Source organism: Dicentrarchus labrax, unplaced genomic scaffold (assembly GCF_905237075.1).
Source record: "Dicentrarchus labrax unplaced genomic scaffold, dlabrax2021, whole genome shotgun sequence".
Classification (NCBI taxonomy): domain Eukaryota; kingdom Metazoa; phylum Chordata; class Actinopteri; family Moronidae; genus Dicentrarchus; species Dicentrarchus labrax.
Genome location: NW_026136706.1, coordinates 1,918,913 through 1,938,559, shown reverse-complemented (window position 1 = coordinate 1,938,559; position 19,647 = coordinate 1,918,913). Strand labels below are relative to the sequence as shown.

The 19,647-nt window shown below is 37.8% G+C and overlaps 1 protein-coding gene across 1 annotated transcript in view; it reads left to right on the top strand.

Moving 5' to 3' along the window:
* Positions 1-1,932: 1,932 nt before the first annotated feature.
* LOC127365100 (titin) overlaps positions 1,933-19,647 on the top strand; it is a 182,806-nt gene continuing 165,091 nt past the window's right edge. The window contains exons 1-10 of the mRNA XM_051402823.1: positions 1,933-2,126; positions 8,622-8,725; positions 9,760-9,963; positions 10,347-10,634; positions 10,735-10,820; positions 11,423-11,643; positions 11,789-12,017; positions 17,934-18,209; positions 18,385-18,498; positions 19,304-19,555. Of these exons, the coding sequence (XP_051258783.1) occupies positions 8,635-8,725; positions 9,760-9,963; positions 10,347-10,634; positions 10,735-10,820; positions 11,423-11,643; positions 11,789-12,017; positions 17,934-18,209; positions 18,385-18,498; positions 19,304-19,555 (1,761 nt within the window). The 5' untranslated portion in view covers positions 1,933-2,126; positions 8,622-8,634. The remainder of the gene's footprint in view (positions 2,127-8,621; positions 8,726-9,759; positions 9,964-10,346; positions 10,635-10,734; positions 10,821-11,422; positions 11,644-11,788; positions 12,018-17,933; positions 18,210-18,384; positions 18,499-19,303; positions 19,556-19,647) is intronic.

Genomic DNA, 19,647 nt, shown 5'->3' with positions numbered 1-19,647 from the left:
TTTACTTTAATTTAAAAGGAGTTTGTCATGTGATGCAGATTCCCTGCAGGAGAGGCCTGAAAGGAAGAACTCCCTCACATTAATTAAACTCAACAATTAATTGTTAAAGCAATTCATTTGTTTTAAGTGAACTTAAATGCGTTCAGTAATTTAATTATTGGTGCTTTAATTCCAGTTTGTTTTTTATATAATCATAAAACTGTAAGCATTATGTTTTGTATGTCAGTTTATTATCATCATAAGTCCAAATATGCATCCAAATAATTCTTAATGATCATCCAAATGTTTGATGTTATTCTCATTAAAAAAAGTGACTTTATTCAGATTAATTCTGTGAATAGATTTAAAACAAGTTTGTATAGGTTAAGTTTTGCATATGAGAGAAACTTCAATTAACTTAATTTATCTAAGTTACCTTAACAACAAATACCTGAGTTATTCAAATCAAATATCTTTCATGCTTAAATTGAGTGAATAAACTCAAACTTTACAGTGTAGTTTATTGTCAGTGTTTTACCCCCCCCAATGTTTTTACAGTGTAGCTTATGTCTCATTAAGACGAGTAAAGCTCCCCTGTAGTTCCCATCCTGCACATAAAGTATTGTTTTATTATTATAAATATTATTTTAACATCATTTGAAAAATAAATTAAGAGTAAAATTACGTGTGATCTGATCGCAGATGTTAATTTCAAGTAAAAGAAATAAATCAGAGTAAATCTGGTGGATGTGAAACTGAAGTTCTTCCAAAAGTAACATTTTCTACTATATAAAAGAACATTTTAACTGTGTTTTTTAATGTTTCTAACTCTTTTGAAATAAATAAATCCAGATGAATTGAGTCTCTACAGTGTGATTTTTGATAACTGTTGCTCTGGTATAATTTCCCTCTATTCTATTTTATTTTATTTTATTTTTTAAATCTTTTTCCTTGTACAATTGTTTTTGTGTGTTGTTTCTATTTGTGTATATGAATGGTGCAGTATTAATAAAGTTGAGCTGAGTTTTATAAATGTTGATTTAGATTATTTATTAAGAGGAGTGAAGTTCTCTTCCAGCTGCTGGGGCTGTATTAACAGTATTTAACTTTAATTTAACAGTTTAATCGATTAAATTAACAATAAAAATTATAGATTTGCACATTTATTTGATGTGAAAATTTTTCTTTAAATAAATAGATTATTGTTACAGATTCTTCATGTTATTTTACATTACAGGCTATTTTTTAAATAATTGTATTAATATTTTCATGTGTTTAAAAATACAGAAAAAACCTGTAATCTTACAGATGTTTCGACCCTGCACAGAAAGTGTTATTTTATTATTATTTCTTTAGCTTTAAAACAGTGAAACTTGAATCTTGCTGCAGTTTGATTTGGACGGTTTGGTAGTTCAGCAGATTCCTGGTGGAAGGATGATGGATGATTGACAGCTGACTGTTACCAAACCAACCCTGAAGGAGGGTGAGACAGGTTCAGTGACAGTGAGACAGGTTCAATAAATGAATGAGTGTAAACAGACAGCTTGTTCCAGTGTTATAACAGCAGCCTGTGGAGGGGGGCGGGGGTTGTTTGTGGTGGGGGGGGGGTTGACTGACGGGGACAGCCTCGGCCTCCTTTTGGTCAGCAGATATTTAACGACTCTCTGACTGTCACTTTAACTCTCAGACTTTTACTCTGTGACTTATTGATCCGATCAGAGTCAGTGATCAAAGACGATCTCAATCGATCAGAATCAAAGTGAATCAACAGCGACTGACAGGCTGGAGGTTTCATAAATGGCTGCCCTGTCCCATCATGTCCCCCCCCCTTGAGTGTCCCACTGGCCAATAGGGAGCGTCGGTGGCGTGATGATGCAGGTTGTCCCCCCTGGTATAAAGACCTAAACCACCGTCTGGGCCCTTCTGAGCAGTTGGAGCATTCCCAGCCTTGCCTCGGGTGGAGGGATTGCGAGGGGAAGCAAAACTACACGGCGTTTCACTGTGTAGTTTTGTTTTTTTGGGGGGGAATATTTCGAGGCTCGACCGTTCTCATCTTGGATTTTTTTGGAAAACACTTTCTGGATAAGGAGACTTGTTTGAGTCCCTGGGCTCCGTCCCATCATTCTGAGGCACTCTTGTGGAAACAAGTGAGTAACATCCACCTTGTGTCTCCGCATTTACTGTAACTATCAATGTGCCTGTCTGCGCTCACTCATGTGGTTTACGGGGACGTATAAGACTGATAGGATGGACTCTGGTTTTCTGTGTTTGTGTTTTATATTTATTATATATTTAGTTATTTTCTGTGTTTGTGGGTTGAGTTGGAAGCGGCCGCGTGCACTGATCCCAGAATAGCCGCTGATTGCATGAGAGTGGACTGTCAGCTGGGCGGCTGATGGCTTTTTAAGGGAATCAGCAGCGGGGGCTATCACTTGCACCTCCAGCTATGTGCCACATGGTGGCTGTCAATCAAACTGCCCGGGGTCAGGGCAGGGGGGGTGGTCTATTTTTGGCCACTGCCATATGTGTTGCTCAGATTCTGATCTGTAAATATCAGCTGAATTTGTTCCAACACACTGAGAGAGTTCTGATTTCTGTTAGAGTTCTGTGTGTATCGGTTGCTGATCGATAGATTGATCGATCGGGGTGTGATCGGCTCGGTGTTGGTGGTTGTCCTTGTCGTCAAATCAGCTGACAGCACTGAAAAGAAAAAACAGCTGTCCTGACGAGGCGTTTTAAGACCTCCAACAGTAACATAAATCAGCAAAAACTGCAGCTGATCTTATTGATTATCAGCTTCCTGGAACAACATGAAAGTGAAGAAATATAATATAATGATACAGTTAATTTATTAAAAATCAGATTCAAGACTTGTTAAATCTTCATCTCAAACTCACTTTTATAAACTTTTATTTTGCTATTGAAGTTTTTGTGGCGTTTATGGACGTATTGTCGTACAGTAAATATAAAATATGATTTATGAGTTCAGGGCTATAAAAATAAACTGCTGTTTTTTGATGGTTGCATTGTTGTAGATTCATTTAGTTTTAAACAGGAAAAACAGGTCTGTAAAAACATTTTTGTAAAACACAATTTCATTATTCTCACATTTCTGAATGATATCACTGGCAGACAGAGGATGTTTTATGAGGTAATAAACAGTAAATATTGTGAATAATTGGTGATTATTAATTGCTGCTGTTAAAGGAGCTCATTGCTGCTTTTTATATTTTCTTATGTAGACACTGTTATTTATTGTTTTATGTTTGGACCAAACTTAAAAGGCTAAATTATTGTGAAACATAAAGGAAACAGAAGCTTCTCTAAAGGGATTTTGTGTTTTTTATTTATTTCTGGCTGTTATTTGCTCATTTTTATTGCATGTTTAGATTAATGTGATTGGATCCATCTGTTTCTTATATTGTCTGAATAAGTTTTCTCGGCTTGTGCAGCATTGCTCATCTGATTCATGTTAAAAAAAAAAGTTTATATCAGGCTTTTCATCCAATCACAGCTTAGTCACACTGATGACATCACTAGTTACTCAGTCACCATATTTTTTTATATGTTGTTTAAAAACAACAGATGAGGACCGACGTTAAAATTAAAATTTAAAGTTAAACCATCCAAAAAACTCAGAAGTTTCAGAAGTTATTTATGGTCATAATACAGCAGTGTATTGCAGTGTTATTACTGTGGTATTATTACTGTAATAATACTGCAGTGTTATTACTGCTGATACTGTTAATGTGTTAGTTAATGTCACAGGGAAACCTCGTCTATCAGTGACATCATTACAAATAATAATAATACGTTTATTTATTTGTTGTTTATTTTATTTTATTTGGCTGATTTATTCATGAAGAACCTGTTGGATGAAGTTAATAAAATATTTTCACAAACTCTTCAAGTCACTGTGTCACTGACAGGAAATAAGCGTTTTTTCAGAATAAAGGTTTACATTTTGGAGATAGAAGGTTTTTAGCTGACAGCAGCAGTCAGATAAATAAGATGGAGGAAAACATCCAAATGTGAATTCTGCAGTAAAGTATCTGTAGTACTGCAGTTTACGTAGTGACTAAAACTAATGATTGTGTGATGATGATTATTTTCTAGATTGAAAAATTTCTTATAAAGTTTGTGAAATATTTTCAATATATAATTTCAATACATCACTTTAAAGCCAAAGTTACAAAATAAAAGTAATAAAACAAGTAAATATTCAAATAAAATACATTTCTGTCAGAAAACAACAAAAAATATGTAAATTTAACTCTTCAGCTGCTGAAAATGGATTTATATTAAAGTATATTATAGTATACAGTATAGTATATTATAATACATAATATTAAAATTTATATTCAGACAATCAGAAAAGAAATTTTCTAAAAATAAATTAATTCAAATAAAGTAAACAGAGTAAAGTTGATCTCAGTAAGAATAATTTTCTTGCTGTATTTTGACAATATTTTGATTTGAAAATAAATTTTTAACAGTGAATTTATAGTTTTTAGTAAATAAATAAATAATATAAATGAGATAAATACAGATGAAGATGTATGGATTCTCTACAGTACAATTATTGACTATTGAAATCAGGGTAGATTATTACTGCACTGTTGCTCTGATATTAATTCTCACTATTTGTAATTTTAATTTTTAAATGTACTTTTAAGAATTTAGATTCATGAATTTCCCTCGGGATAAATAAAGCATCTATCTTTCTATTATTTCAAAAGCATTTATTTTTTCACCTGATGTGAAACATTTGAAGTAGCTTCTGTGTTATAATTAGTATCATTACCATTTATAATAAATCAAATATTATAAAAATCCAGTTTAAAATTCTGTCAGATTACAGAAAAATTAAAGAACATAACCGAATAATAATAATAATAATCAATCTGAAGTGATTTTGTTGATCGTGTTCACTTTTAGAAATCAAATAAACAATTATATAACTTAATGTTGGTCGACATGTTGGCAGTAAAGTGTGTAACTCACTGTATCAGCTATATTTTAAATAATTTATAGTTCTTTATTCCTTAAAATAATGAATAAAGGAATTTATCTTGAAGAGTTTTAAAATCAAAGTTAGTTTTGATGATTTTATCAGAGAACTTCCTGTTCTGTCGTAACAAAGTCGTAAAAGTTTCCTCACACGTGTGAACGGTGGAAGGAGGGTGAGGGATGGTGTGAGGGTGGGAGGAGGTTTAGGGGCCCTAAACTGAACTTAAAGGGTCTGACACCCTCCATAGCTCATTGGTTGTCAGTTCTCTTAAACACTCTTTCATCTGAAAGTGTCTTTATTAGTGAAACTGATGTCAAAATTTGCCAGTTTAAATTCCTTCATATGTTTGTTTATTAATGAGTTCTGAAAACAGTCATAAAAACTGCATCTCTCATGTTTACTTGTAAATGACATCCAAACAGATCCTGAATTAAAGCCTGATGTCAATATAACATGTCAGCTGTTATTAAGTTTTCACTCACAAACAGAACATACAAGATAGACATTTTGATTGTCTCTACATTTAATTATTTCCAAGTTGAGATATTTTCCCTCCCTTTAATATCAGAATGATAAACTTTATTTCCAAAGATAAAATTAAAAGAAATATAACAATAATAATGTTTATTTATACATTTATTTATTTATTTATTTATTTTATACAAACAGAAACAAAACAAAAGATGAAAATCACAGTGAACAAACAATATTTTTGTTCTGCAGTTTCTTCATCATTCTCTATAATATATAATAATATTAATATCAGTAACACAAAGTCAGTTGCAGTCGACAACAACAAACTGCATTTTATATGAATTAAATGTGAAAAAAAAATCTGATCAACATTAGAGACGTTAGTTTGTCAAGACAATAAAAATAAGAATACATTTTATGAATAATTAGATATTATTTACATATACAATAAAATCAGTCCACTAATTAAATTAAATAAAACTTAGAAGAGAGACTTTTTACTTTTCTTTCAGTGAATAAAAACCAATAATCAGACATGTTTCCGATCAGATATCGATATAAAAGGATATAACGGATCAATATAGGCTGAGAAGTGAACCAGTTATTGAACTGATCTAGGAACAGCTGTCAGCAGTAAAGAAAGAAACACCAGTTGAGGCTAAATGTGGCTCCTGATCTGAGACCAGAATGCTGGGGAGGTTGCAGGAAGAGCCGAGTTCACGTTTATACACCGAGGTCTTGACAAGGTCAATCAATAAACAATCATTATTTTTATTGTTTTCTTCTCTTTATATATTTGTTTCTCTCCTTTCAGGTTATAATTTAGTTTTGTTCTTGTTGTAAACTTAGTTTTTTATCAGATATTTTACACATTAGTTTGATTATAAAGGTGGTTAGTGGACAAACTTGTCTCATCACATTGATTCACATGGAGTTTTCTGCAAGTTAGTATTAAGCCTGTTCTTCCTCTGCTGCTGTTGATGGTAATGATGGTGGTGATGATGATGATGATGATGACTGTAACATGCGGCCGTCCTCCAGCTGCTGCCGTCCGTCAGCGTCCTCTGCCTCCAATAAGCCCCGCCTCCTGACATTTATAGCTCCTGTCTGACTGTGAAACTCAAACTGTCTGCTGAGAGAACAGCAGCAGACACTCAGCACATTTTCATCCAACTGCTTTTAAATCTGTACATCAATAAAACTGAACACGTTAGCGCTTAGCCAGTTAGCTCTTCTTCTTCTGCAACAAGACCAAAAATAAGACTGTTAAGATTACAAACTTCTGATTGTTTCATTTAAAACACATCCGAATGTTTCAGAAGATTAAAGCTAATCTGAGTTTTTAAATCTGGGGTCTGTCCCGCTCTGTCGTACTGGTAGTGATCCATTAAGCTATAATCGGTTATCCAGTAGGGATGCAAAACTAGAACCAATTCCAAATTGTCTGATCAATCAAAACCATATGTCCTCAGAGTTGATCGATTCTTTGTATGTTTTGTATGTATGGAGGAGACGTAGTGCAGTGATCAATGCCTTTAAAGTTTGAGTGAGTGATTCTCTAATACCCTGAAATACTTTTTTGATCCCCGGGGGAAGTTGGTTGCATTACAGTTGCTTAAGCTGCTGAACAAAGACATTATAACAATAGAAATAGTAATCAGAGAGTTAAAATATGTGCATTATATTTCAATATTTAACAATATATATAATGTATATGTTTATAGAGCATGAACAACGAAATGGCGAGTAATGTAGCTAACGTTTGCTATGTTGAGGGTTAACATAGAGCTTCAGCTAACATGCAGGCGAGCTAGCACAGTAGCTCCAGCTCACATCACAACAGTCCGAACGTCCGTATTTCATAGTTTGCCAGTTTTACAGAATCAGATTATTCTCTGTGCACTCGCTATCAAACCATCAAGCTCCCAGTCTGACCAGCCGGACGACGGGAGAAAGTCCAGAGCGTTATTATGGATCCTACTGCTTTCTACCAGCGCTCAAATGCTACACTGGACGTCTTGGTAACAAAAGCAATGGGATTCATAATTACACAACGCTGGAGTTATTGTAGAATCAATAAGGTTGTAGAGACACAAGAGGCATCACTTTGGTCTATTGTCATTGGCCAACGGTTGCATTGTGAGTGTTTGTGTTCCTTGGATCTCAAAGAGTTGTTGTTTGTTGAGATCAGGACTCACTGATTGTTGGTTGAACTGGTTTTGTATTGAGCACTGACCGTATAGTGCACTGCGGTTGTGTTTCTTATTGCCCTTTTCTGAAATATCTGGTTGTTAGTGATTGTTGAGGTGTTGTTTGTAGGGTTGACTGCTGGTGTTTGTTCCAATTCCTTGTTCTGTTTCCTCAATGACGGATCGATGAATATCTGCTGCTGTACTTGGCAGTAACATCTGAATACTCGTCATTTTAACAAAGATAATAAAATACAATACTGAGTGTAGGTATGACACCATGATATCCTCTCAGGCTGAAGGTGGGTCTTTTACCTCCAATCTGTCTGTTAATACTGACCCATATGAGGTGACCTGACACCCCCATCAGCAGCATTCACTACCAACCTGGCTCATATGACTGTTTCTGATCTTTCACCCCTCGTTTTTATTGTTAAATATAAAATATACCAGCTGTTGGTTGGTTATTGACCTGTCATTCTCCTCTGTGAGAGCTTTTTATGCACTATAACATCATCACACTGCTTCCACGTTTGCTTTGCAATCACTCGTTCAACAACAAGAGGTTAAATGTCAACAGAAAGTATGAATTAATAACTGGAGCTGTCGTTTCTTTGCTGATGACACTCTCTCTTATCTTGAAGTTTCATTACTTGTTAACGTCACTGGCTGATAATAAACTGCGACTAATAATGAATGTGCAGTTGTCTCCAGTTGAGCTCTGCTGGTGTTAGAGTCGGTCATTGGAGCTGTGACAGACGCATTTGGACATCTATTTCTGGAGAGGAATTACAGCGTCTCCTTTCCTTCCCTAAAAGCTGCTCCTAAACTGAAGAACAGACATTTCACACCCAGTCTGTGGTGTTCAGCTGAACTCAGGCTGTTTGAGGCTGTTTGGTTTGATATCAGTAAAATGTCTTTAAGCTGCAGATCACTGACTGACATTTAAACTCTTTGTTTCTCTTCAGGGTGCCGACAATCATGTCAACACAAGCGCCAACGTTCATACAGCCGCTACAGAGCGTTGTGGCACTAGAGGGTAGTGCCGCAACGTTCGAGGCTCAAGTTAGTGGTAAGAAACAACATTTTACTTTAAACATTTGTCCAAAACACAGAATGTAAGAATTTTTTTGGGTAAATATTGCACTTCAAACTTTAGTTACTCTGCAGATTCATATTATCAAAACTAAATATAGTCAACAAATAAATTATGATGTATTATTATAGAACAAACCAGTGGTTTTCAACCAACAGGGGTCATGGAGTGTGAATATTTTAACTTTTATCACACTTTTTGCAAGTGAAGAAAGAGGGTTGGCCATTTTGATTGACTGTATTTATATTGATCCCAGTTCGATGATTGATTGATGATGACCTTATTATCTTAAAACCTTAAAATATAAAAATACTCTGAGGGGATTCCTTATGTCAGAATCCTCTCTAAGTGGGGGTCCTCCACATTAAGACAGTTTATAAAGTCATTGTATTAAAGGGGGCCATTCTGCATAATGAGTGCTTTTACTTTTGGTTCAAAGTACATTTTGATGCAAATATTCTCCTGTGACTTTTATATGTAACAGAGTACTTTTACTTAAGTAAAATAGCTGAGTACTCCTGATCTCCTCCTCAACGATGCTCCTGATCAATGAACTTGAACTATATTTAATATAAAGTTAAATGTTAATTTTTAACTTTAACCTCATTTTTGATTTTTGATTAATCTAAGATTTTTAATTGAAGACCTTTTTCTTTTTCTTCTTCTTTTTATTTACCTTTAATGTTACATTCTGAGATTAAAACTTTATTTTAAAATTCTCATATTTTTAACAACCTTTGACTTATTTTCTTACACGATTGACTTTAAAATTACATTTCTGACATTTTTTTTATATTTCTCAAAAAGTTAAAAATTAAATTTAATGTTAAATTTGATTCCAAGATTCAAACTTTAATCAGAATTAACTAAAATGTTTTATTATATTTTGTTCCTCATGTCTCAGAGTTTAACATTAACTAATAATTAAAGCAGTGGTTTCCATCAGTTCATGTATTCTGTGGGTTCTGTGACAATAAACACCATAAACATGGTCTGGTTGTCCTCTGCAGGTTCTCCAGTTCCTGAGGTGAGCTGGTTCCGTGATGGCCAGGTACTTACTGCCGCCGCTTTGCCCGGCGTTCAGATCTCGTTCAGTGATGGCCGCGCTGTTCTGAGAATCCCCACTGTGACCGCCGCACACAGCGGAAGATTTTCCGTCAGAGCCACCAATGGTGCTGGACAAGCCACGAGCACCGCTGAACTTCTTGTTACAGGTTAGTGCTCAGGTAGAAACTATACATAAAGGTAAGATCATGTAGGAGAGACTGAAGAGCTGTATTTTGCTCAGTTTTTTGTGGGAAATAGAGCTGCGTAGAAAATGTGAGGGATGTTTGAATTGTCGAGAAGCAGAGCCCAATGAAAGCAAATACAATGACAATAAAATAAGGCCCAAGGTGGAGACTTGAGGAACACCAAAGGAGACAGTATTCACAGAAAGGTCGAACAGAATGAAAACGTAATAATTAATACAGTTTGTACGTTTTTATTTCAGTTGTAGTATGTTAAAAAGTACACATTGATAAAAAGCAGTATGTGAGTAACAGCTTGTATCTGAGTCTCGACATAATGAATGTGCATCAATAATCGTCCCCTCCAGCGGAGACAGCACCTCCCAGCTTCCTTCAGAGACTGCAGAGCTCCACGGTGAGACAGGGCAGCCAGGTGAGGCTGGATGTCAGAGTCACAGGTATCCCGACACCTGTGGTGAAGTTCTACCGAGAGGGAGCCGAGATCCAGAGCTCAGCTGACTTCAGGATCCTCCAGGAGGGAGACCTGCACAGTCTGCTGATAGCAGAGGCCTTCCCAGAGGATTCTGGGACATATTCTGTGACTGCAACAAACAGCAGTGGACGGGCCACCTCCACCGCTGAACTGCTGGTTCAGGGTGAGAACCTTTAAACCTTTAAACCTTTACACAGACTTATTTGTTAATGATATTGAGGTTATTCAATCAATATCACTGAACTGAACTGATCTGTGTTCAGGTGAAGAAGCCGTTCCAGCAAAGAAAACCAAGACTGTGATTTCAACCTCTCAGATTTCACAGACCCGTCAGACCAGAGTGGAAAAGGTAACAAATAAACAAATATAATGTCATTAAAGTCTCATTTAATGTGTTTATTGAATACAGTAGAAGTCAGTCTCATCCTACTTCAGTTAAATGTCATTATTTGTCAAATCAAATCAAATCAAATCAAGTTTATTTGTATAGCCCTTTACAATAGCCGAAAGGTACCCAAAGTGCTTTACAACAAAGCCATAAAACAATACATAACACATACATCACATACAAATACAATTAAAAGTGCTGTAGTGCTGCAGCCTGTCATATCTCTTCTAGACTCTAATTTATTGTCGTCTCCTTTGATTTAATGTTCTCATCTAATTGCATCCCATCTCTTACCTTCTTAACTAATTGCTGTATCTCATTTTATCTCTAATTTAATGTCTCATATAATTTAATTTCATATTATCTATTCATGTCATTTCATTTGATCTCAGTAATATAATCCAATTCAATCTCATCTCATGTCATTTCTTATCTTGTTTTCTCATTAATTCTCAGTCAATCTGCTGTAATTGTTTATTTTATTTCAATTTATGTAATTTCCTTTACTTTCACCCTCTCTGATGTTATTCTTCTCTGCTCTCCCCTCGTCGGTCCGTCCTCAGAGGATGGAGGCCAGTTTCCAGGCCACCGCCATGATGGGGATGCATGTGGAGAGCGCCGAGCTGACTCAGCAGCTGGCCCACAAGACTCCACCCAGAGTCCCTCCAAAGCCCATGTCCAAGTCCCCGACTCAGCCCTCGCTGGTCACCAAGGTGACCGGAGGACGCCAACAGTCGCCATCACCCGTCAGACACGTGAAGGCGCCGACGCCAACTCCTGTCAGGTGGGTGGAGCCTGTAGTTGAGACCTGTAGTCAGTGTTTTTAGAGGTTATTGTTTTTGAGGTTGTAGAGCAGTGAGCGGGGTGACGTGTTCTCGGAGGTTGGCCCTCTGCTGGCCTGTAATGTGACCTCCTTCCCCCGTCTCCAGGCCTGCCTCTCCCACTTCAAGACTCTCAGTCTCCCCCATCAGGCCGGTCAAGTCTCCGATCACCGCGCGCAAGCAGTTGGCTGCTGGCGGTGCCGACGTCCTACCCCCCTGGAAGCAGGGAGGCTACATGGCTGAGGCCAGTTACACCAGCATGACCAGCATGACCAGCACCGTCACCCAGGTGGGCCAGGAGCAGCGCTGGGAGCAGCAGGTCACCGGGGTCAAAGAGGTGAGGGAGCGCCCGCTTGGGGTGAGGGAGGAGGGTTCATACCGCCACCTGGTGGTCAGATCGTACAGGGAGCAATCTGAGCGAAAGAAAGACGGATGGTGTTTGTTTGATTTCTAACATTCAACCAAAGATTCTGGAGCCAAATTGGGGCATTTTGCATCAAATTTTAATTACACAGTCTTTGGCCTAGTGGTTGGGACCTCCACTAGGGGGTCAAAAACAAAGGTTGTAAGGTCTTTTTGATATTAAAGGGTGTGAAGAAACTTTTAAAATATACACAGTGTAGTGACAGAGCTTCAGTCTCTGATCAACAGCTTCATCCTGCATTAGATACCAACCAAACAGGTGATAGAACAACTAGAATAAAACAGTCAATCTGACTGTCTGATTGTTAAAAAATATTTTGACAGAAAATTGTATAAAAATATCAAGAAAACTCATCTCTGATCAAAATTCACAGGAAATAATGTGCTCAAAATTAATATCTGTCTGTGTTAAAAGCTGAATAATGAATACTTACATTTGAGCTGAAGTTCTTCTACTACCACCAACTTCTCTCTACAAATAGAGTTAATATATGATATATGTTTTGCAAATGTTTGGTGCTCCATTTATTGGAGATATTTAAGCTTAAACAGAAGCAGAAACTGTCTTTAAACCTCCTCCCTTTCTTGTCGAACAAATTGCTCCTCAGTGTTGAACATTTATTTTGCCTTTACTCAAATCTGTGAACATAGTCTTTTTATTGTTTCTATGTTCAGTATGTTTCTTTAACAACCCTATGAAGGTCTCGTCTGTTTGTGAATCCTCTCGTTCTGCTCCCTCAAACAAAAGAAAATCCTTGATGTTTTAAATGTGACTAACCGACATTCAGAGGAAGCATGACGACGTTGCCGTGGCGACTGCAGTTGAGGCCTGTAGTCACGGCGACAGCTCTCAGGTAGCTGGATGAGAAGATAACATTGACTGTTTGTTTTTCTTCTTCTTTTTATTCTGATGAGCATTAATATCATATTATTTAATTCAATTTTTCAATTCAGTTCAATTCAATTTAATTGTATAGCGCCAATTCATAACAGAAGTTATCTCAGGACACTTTTCAAATAGAGCAGGTCTAGACCGAACTCTTTAAAACATTAATTACAGAGACCCAACAGTACCACCATGAGCAAGCACTTGGCGACAAGGGCAAGGAAAAACTGCCTGTTAAAAGGCAGAAACCTAGGACAGATCCTTCAGCTCTAGGTGGGTGGTCGTCTGTCTCGACCAGTTGGGGTGAGAGAGAGAGAGAGAGAGAGAGAGAGAGAGAGAGAGAGCGAGAGACAGACAGACAGACAGGTGCACAGCAACAACAGTATTGGCAATGGCAATCTAGCAGGACCATGGCAGGAGGCTCCACCAGGATCGATGAGAACCTGCGAGACGAGAAAGCACAAGAACTCCGGGGAAGAAGTGGAGTTAGTAACATGCATTAATGGGACATGAATGAGTGCAGAAAGAGAGAGGAAGAGAGTAGCTCAGTGCACCATGGGAAATCCCCCCGATAGTCTAGGCCTATAGCAGCATAACTAAGGGATGGTTCAGGACTCACCTGATCCAGCCCTAACTATAAGCTTTATCAAAGAGGAATGTCTTAAGCCTACTCTTGAACGTGGTGAGGGTGTCTGCCTCCCGAACCACAACTGGAAGCTGGTTCCACAGGAGAGGAGCTTGGTAACTGAAGGCTCTGGCTCCTGTTCTACTTTTGGAGACTATAGGAACCACAAGTAGCCCAGCATTCAGAGAACGTAGTGTTCTAGAGGGGTAATAGGGTACTATGAGCTCTTTAAGATATGAAGGGGCCTGACCATGAAGAGCTTTATAGGTGAGGAGGAGGACTTTAAATTCTATTCTACATTTTACAGGGAGCCAGTGCAGAGAAGCTAGTACAGGAGAGATGTGATCTCTTTTTCTAGTTCCTGTCAGTACTCGTGCTGCAGCGTTCTGAATTAATTGGAGCGTTTTAATGGACTTATTGGGGCAACCTGATAATAAGGAGTTGCAGTAATCCAGCCTTGAAGTAACAAATGCATGGATTAGTTTTTCTGCATCTGTCTGTGATAGGATGTGTCTAATTTTTGTAATATTACGTAAATGAAAGAAGGCAGTCCTAGGGGTCTGCTTTATGTGGGAGTTAAATGACAAATCCTGATCAAAGATAACCCCAAGATTCCTGACAGTGTTGCTCGAGGCCAAGTTAATGCCATCTAGAGTAACTATATCTTTAGACAGTGAGTCTCTAAGGTTTTTGGGGCCAAGAACAAGAATCTCGTTTTTTTTGTTTTGAAATTGCAGGTCATCCAGGATTTTATGTCCTTAAGACATGTTTGTAATTTAGATAATTGATTAATTTCATCGGGCTTGATTGATAGATATAACTGCGTATCATCTGCATAACAGTGAAAGTTAATGATGTGATTCCTAATAATGTTGCCTAAAGGGAGCATATATAAAGTAAATAGTATTGGTCCAAGTACAGAACCTTGTGGAACTCCATGACTAACTGTAGTATTTATTGAAGATTCATAGTTAACATGTACAAACTGCCAGCGATCTGATAAATATGACTTAAACCAGCTTAGAGTGGTTCCTTTAATGCCAATTTGATGCTCAAGTCTCTGTAAAAGAATATTATGGTCAATGGTGTCAAATGCAGCACTAAGATCTAATAATACAAGTACAGAGACAAGTCCATTGTCAGAAGCAATCAGAAGGTCATTATTAACTTTAACCAGAGCTGTCTCTGGGCTGTGATGAACTCTAAATCCTGACTGAAAATCCTCAAATAAACTATTGTTATGTAGAAAGTCACACAACTATTCTGCGACTACTTTCTCCAGAATCTTAGAGAGGAAGGGGAGGTTAGAAATCGGTCTATAGTTAGCTAAAACCCCTGGGTCAAGAGTGGGCTTTTTAAGAAGGGGTTTAATTACAGCTACTTTAAAGGACTATGGTACATATCCTGATAATAAAGAAAGATTAATCATATCCAGTAAAGAAGTGCCAATTAAGGGAACAACTTCTTTAAGCAGCCTAGTTGGGATCGGGTCTAATAGACAGGTTGATGGATTCGATGAAGAAATGATTGAAGTTAACTGATGAAGATCGATAGCAGAAAAACAGTCTAAATATATATCTAAGTTTACATTGGCAGAAGTCCCTGAACTTGGAGAGCCACTGATAACTGTTGATGGCAGTTGGTGATTAATTTTCTCTCTAATAGTAATAATTTTTTTATAGAAGAAGCTCATGAAGTCATTGCTACTTAAGTTTATGGGGATATGTGGCTCAATAGAGCTGTGACTCTCTGTCACATTTACATATAAATGAACATATATGAACATTTACTGCATTCCCAGCCAAGTTCTGTTGCATCTTCTTTTCACATTATGTAGGCTATGAATAAAAAATAAAGACTAAAATAATTAATGTTTTAAATCAAAAGGTTAAAAACTAAACAAACAGGAATAAAGGATTGAATATTAATTATTCTCATATTAATCAGTGGAAGTAAACTGAGTGATAACTGATAAGCCCCTTGACAAATACACGGAGAATACATAAAACACCACAAATACACTCTACAGTAAATATACATGTTTATACTATAAAATTGGTAGCAAGAGCAGGTAGTTTGAAGGTAAGTAAAATGGCTGACTTAAAGAAATGAAAGAATGTAATAGATCTAAGTGGACGGGGCAGGTTGTTCCAATCAGACTGGTGAGATATGTGGAACAAAAAAAATACAGCCACCAGTAAAAATGTCTTCTGGATTTTGGTGTTGACCAATTTAGCGACTCGTACATTGAACACTAATGTGTGTTTTTTTTAACAAATTTTTTTGTTAACTTCTAGTAAAGTTTGGGTTGAAGAAATCTCACTTTCATGTCACTCAGAAAACTCCATGCTATAATCCTACAGTTCCTCCATCCTTCTCAGATCAATACGAATGTTTGTGATCGTCACTTTTGTGTTACTTTCACTTCTTGGTTTCTCTCCACTAAAAAGAAGTCTCTTAAAAATGTTTTGGCTCAGAAAAGCAGTTTGAAAATGGGAGTTTAACCCTTTTGATTTGGTCATTAGCCTCAAACTGTCAAAATGGAGTCAGAATCATCTGGATTTACCCAGAATGCCGAGGGATGGGACGAGGATACGAGCCATGAGGAAATGACACATGGCGATAATGTCAATCATTCGGACATGGACTCATACAGTGAAGAGGAGGGTGTTTGTGAAACTTTAGATGATCGAAACCCGACGTCCTCAGTGGGAGAACCAGAGTCCACTTCAGTGAAGGAGATGAGCTTCAGTCTGTCGTACGTCTGTGAAGATCTGTCCTCTGTCTTCAATCACAAAGACTCGTCACCTGTTTCAAACCTTGACCTCCATTCAACTGAAGAAACTAGTTTGTCCGGTTTATCCGATGAAGAGTGGTGTTACTGTGATCTTAACCAAGATGTCCGCCCGTCCGTCCAGAAACTGGAGGGGCAGGTAGTTATTCGTCCGTCACGAGTGGACACGTCACAGTTGCCCTGTCATCTTTTTTGAGCACTTTCACTGCTTCTTTTTTGAGTTTTGCTGCCACGAGGTTGTGGTTTCCACTTCACTTTTCTTCACTTTTCCGTTCATTTTGGTCTTATCAATTTCTTCATGTTGTCTTTTCCTGCACGTCAAACAGATGAGCATGTGCTGTTCATCAGATGATCTTAAATGTTTACTTGAGTACATTTAGAGGCACACTAGTATCCTGTCCATCCTGTTTCCACACCTGAATTAAACAATTTCATTAACTTTACACATCAACTATCTGGATATTTTACATTACAAATTACATTTACATGTGCAACCATGTAAACCAGATTCTCTGAAACTGTGACAGTGATACTGGTGTACGTGTACATATACTCATTGTTTTGGTGTCTGTTACAGAGACAGGAAGGTGTCGAGGGGCATAATGTTCATAAATTGATTCATCACATTAGTAATTTACTTAAATTACACATTTTTGTGCTAAATGTATTAATTCTGTTCCCTCATTTAGTAATCAATTCAGCATTACATAAGCTTAGCATAAAGACTGGAAGCAGGGGGAAACAGCCAGCCTGGCTCTGTCAGAAGTTTATAACTACACCTACCAGCACCTCTAAAGTAGTGTTCACACCTAACAAAATGTAAATTTTCACCACTAGTTATTGTGTGAATAAATAGTGACCCTTTAGTCTTTCTCACTGTGCTGGTATGAGCTTATATAATCAGATGTTTCTGTTATTTAATGTAAATAGACGGATCAAATGGATGCTGAAATAATTACATCATGAAATACGTAAAAATAAATATGTCCGCAAGAAATTTAAAATGCTTGTCTTCTGAACAGAGTTTGGTTGATCAGGGCTAGGCTAACTTAGTTCACAGTAAAGTAAAACCAACAATAATGAAATTAAATGAAAAAATCACTTTGCTTTCTTTGTTAACATGCCATGAAGGTAGCTAATAGTTCAGTAAGGCGTTAGTTAGCACTACCTTGTGAGCTGGTTGAAAGTCCACCTCTAGTTGAACTATTAATGTTTCCAGCTAACCTTGTTTGAAAAAAATAAACCTTGTAAAAGGGTCTTGAATACGCAGCTGATAGCTATATGATATTATGTGTGAGGCTAAAGCTAACAGGTCATCACCCCCACCAGCCAGTGATCCATTAAGAAAAGTAGTCAAATCAGACTTTAAATCCAAACAGTCAGTCAGAGGGGGGACAAGTTGTAACTTTATTAATTTGAGGGAACTAATTGCTTAAAACATTCTCCCTGGCCCACCTGCCTGTCTCTGTACCACTGTCCTGCCATGGATGTCCTGATATCTATGTGCTACTGGTTGTGTCTCCAGGCTGAGGGAGGGAAAAGAGCCGGGGCGGTAGCCAAAGTGGTGGCCGCCGTTGACCTCGCTCGGGTCCGTCAGCCTGTGCATGTGGAGGGCGGTCAAGCTGAAGAGGAGGAGGCAGAGGCCATAGAAGCAGAGTTAAGGCAGCAGGCCGCCGCCACTGCCGGCGTGGCTGCCGATCAACAGTATCAAGCTGGTTGGACAACAACAAGAGTGCAGGCTGGACAAATGCTTACCACTGCTCAGCAGTTTACACCTGAACCAACACTGCCACTGACTCAGGTTAGCTAGGCCTCCACAGCAAAGACATGACTGTGAAAAGATAAAGCTCTTGATAACCATGTCATTATTTGCATTATTACAGGAATAATATCTTCAAACATTTACATATAAACATAAAAATATTAAAATCTTCCTGAGGTTGTAACACTCTTGTGAACTCTGTTGGTTACTCCAGATTCAGAGAGTGACAGAAATCTCCTCCCATGTGGACACTGGTCTCGCCCTGTCTCCAGTTCCACATTTCACAGTTTCTAAAGTTTCTGTCCCAAAACACGAGTCTAGCTCTGAGGTAAGACAGGCAACATCAGGCAAGCAGTAGAAAATAACCTGTGTACAAAGAATGGAACTTAACAAAACACATGGAGGGATCAATAACTCAAATTAAATGCTAAAATAATAGAAACTTCAGTCAGTAATTACACTGCGCAGCGTCCTTTGTTGATGATACATCCAATTACAATAGAAATGCTGGTTGGTTCTGTAGATAGCACCGAGGTTCTAAGAATCTTGAACATAACCAGAGTAATTTTGATGGGAAAAGAGGCCACATGGATGTTTTAGTCCTGAACGGGGCATTTTCTAGCGTAACCTGTAACCCCACAAAATAATGTAGTTAGAAATGATAAGCTAATTGTTGGTCCTAAAATAATGCTATTTACTACTGTAGGCTGTAAGCTAGTTAGCTGGGGAAGCTAACGTTAAATCAATCTTACTACAGCTCCATGTTCACTGTCTGAACAGACACACCTGCTGTGACTACGGTTTCTAAGCCGTGATTGGACAGACGCAGTTTGAGGGGCGGGGTTTAGCGAACAGTCATTTGGTTTTTACTGCTCGCCTGAAATGCAAACTTGCTGTGAACCGTAGTGTAGAAGTGATAAAATAATGTCTATAAAATAACAAAATGAATCCAACTTTAACCGTGTTTTCCTTGATAAATAGAACCAACTGATGTAAAATTAATTTTATCCTCTCGTAGTTTTAATAAAACTAACGCACCGTAGATCCCTCCCTCTGCTGTGCTTTAACACAAACTTTTCAAAAACATATTTGTTGATGATGGTGTCGGTGTTCCTCCTCTTTGGGTCGGTCAGGTTTCCATCGCTGGCTCGGCTATCGCCACTCTGCAGAAAGAGTTATCCTCATCCTCTGCCACCGCTAGAAAGATCATCAAACCCGTCAAGTCTCCCAGTCCGTCTGGTAGGGTGGCAGCGCCCAGAGAGACACCGGAGCCCATCCCTCCACCGTTCAAAGACAAATATCAGAGTCATTTTGGCACTGAGTTACAGACGGGGGTGGTGTACTCGGGGGGCATGGAGAGAATGTATGAGGACTGGGGAGCCCAGGTTTGTAATCTAGTTTAGTGGGCTGGATCTTAAACAGGACAAGAAAACCTGATGATGGATAGTTTTTTATCTTCCAAACCAGCAATAAAGAA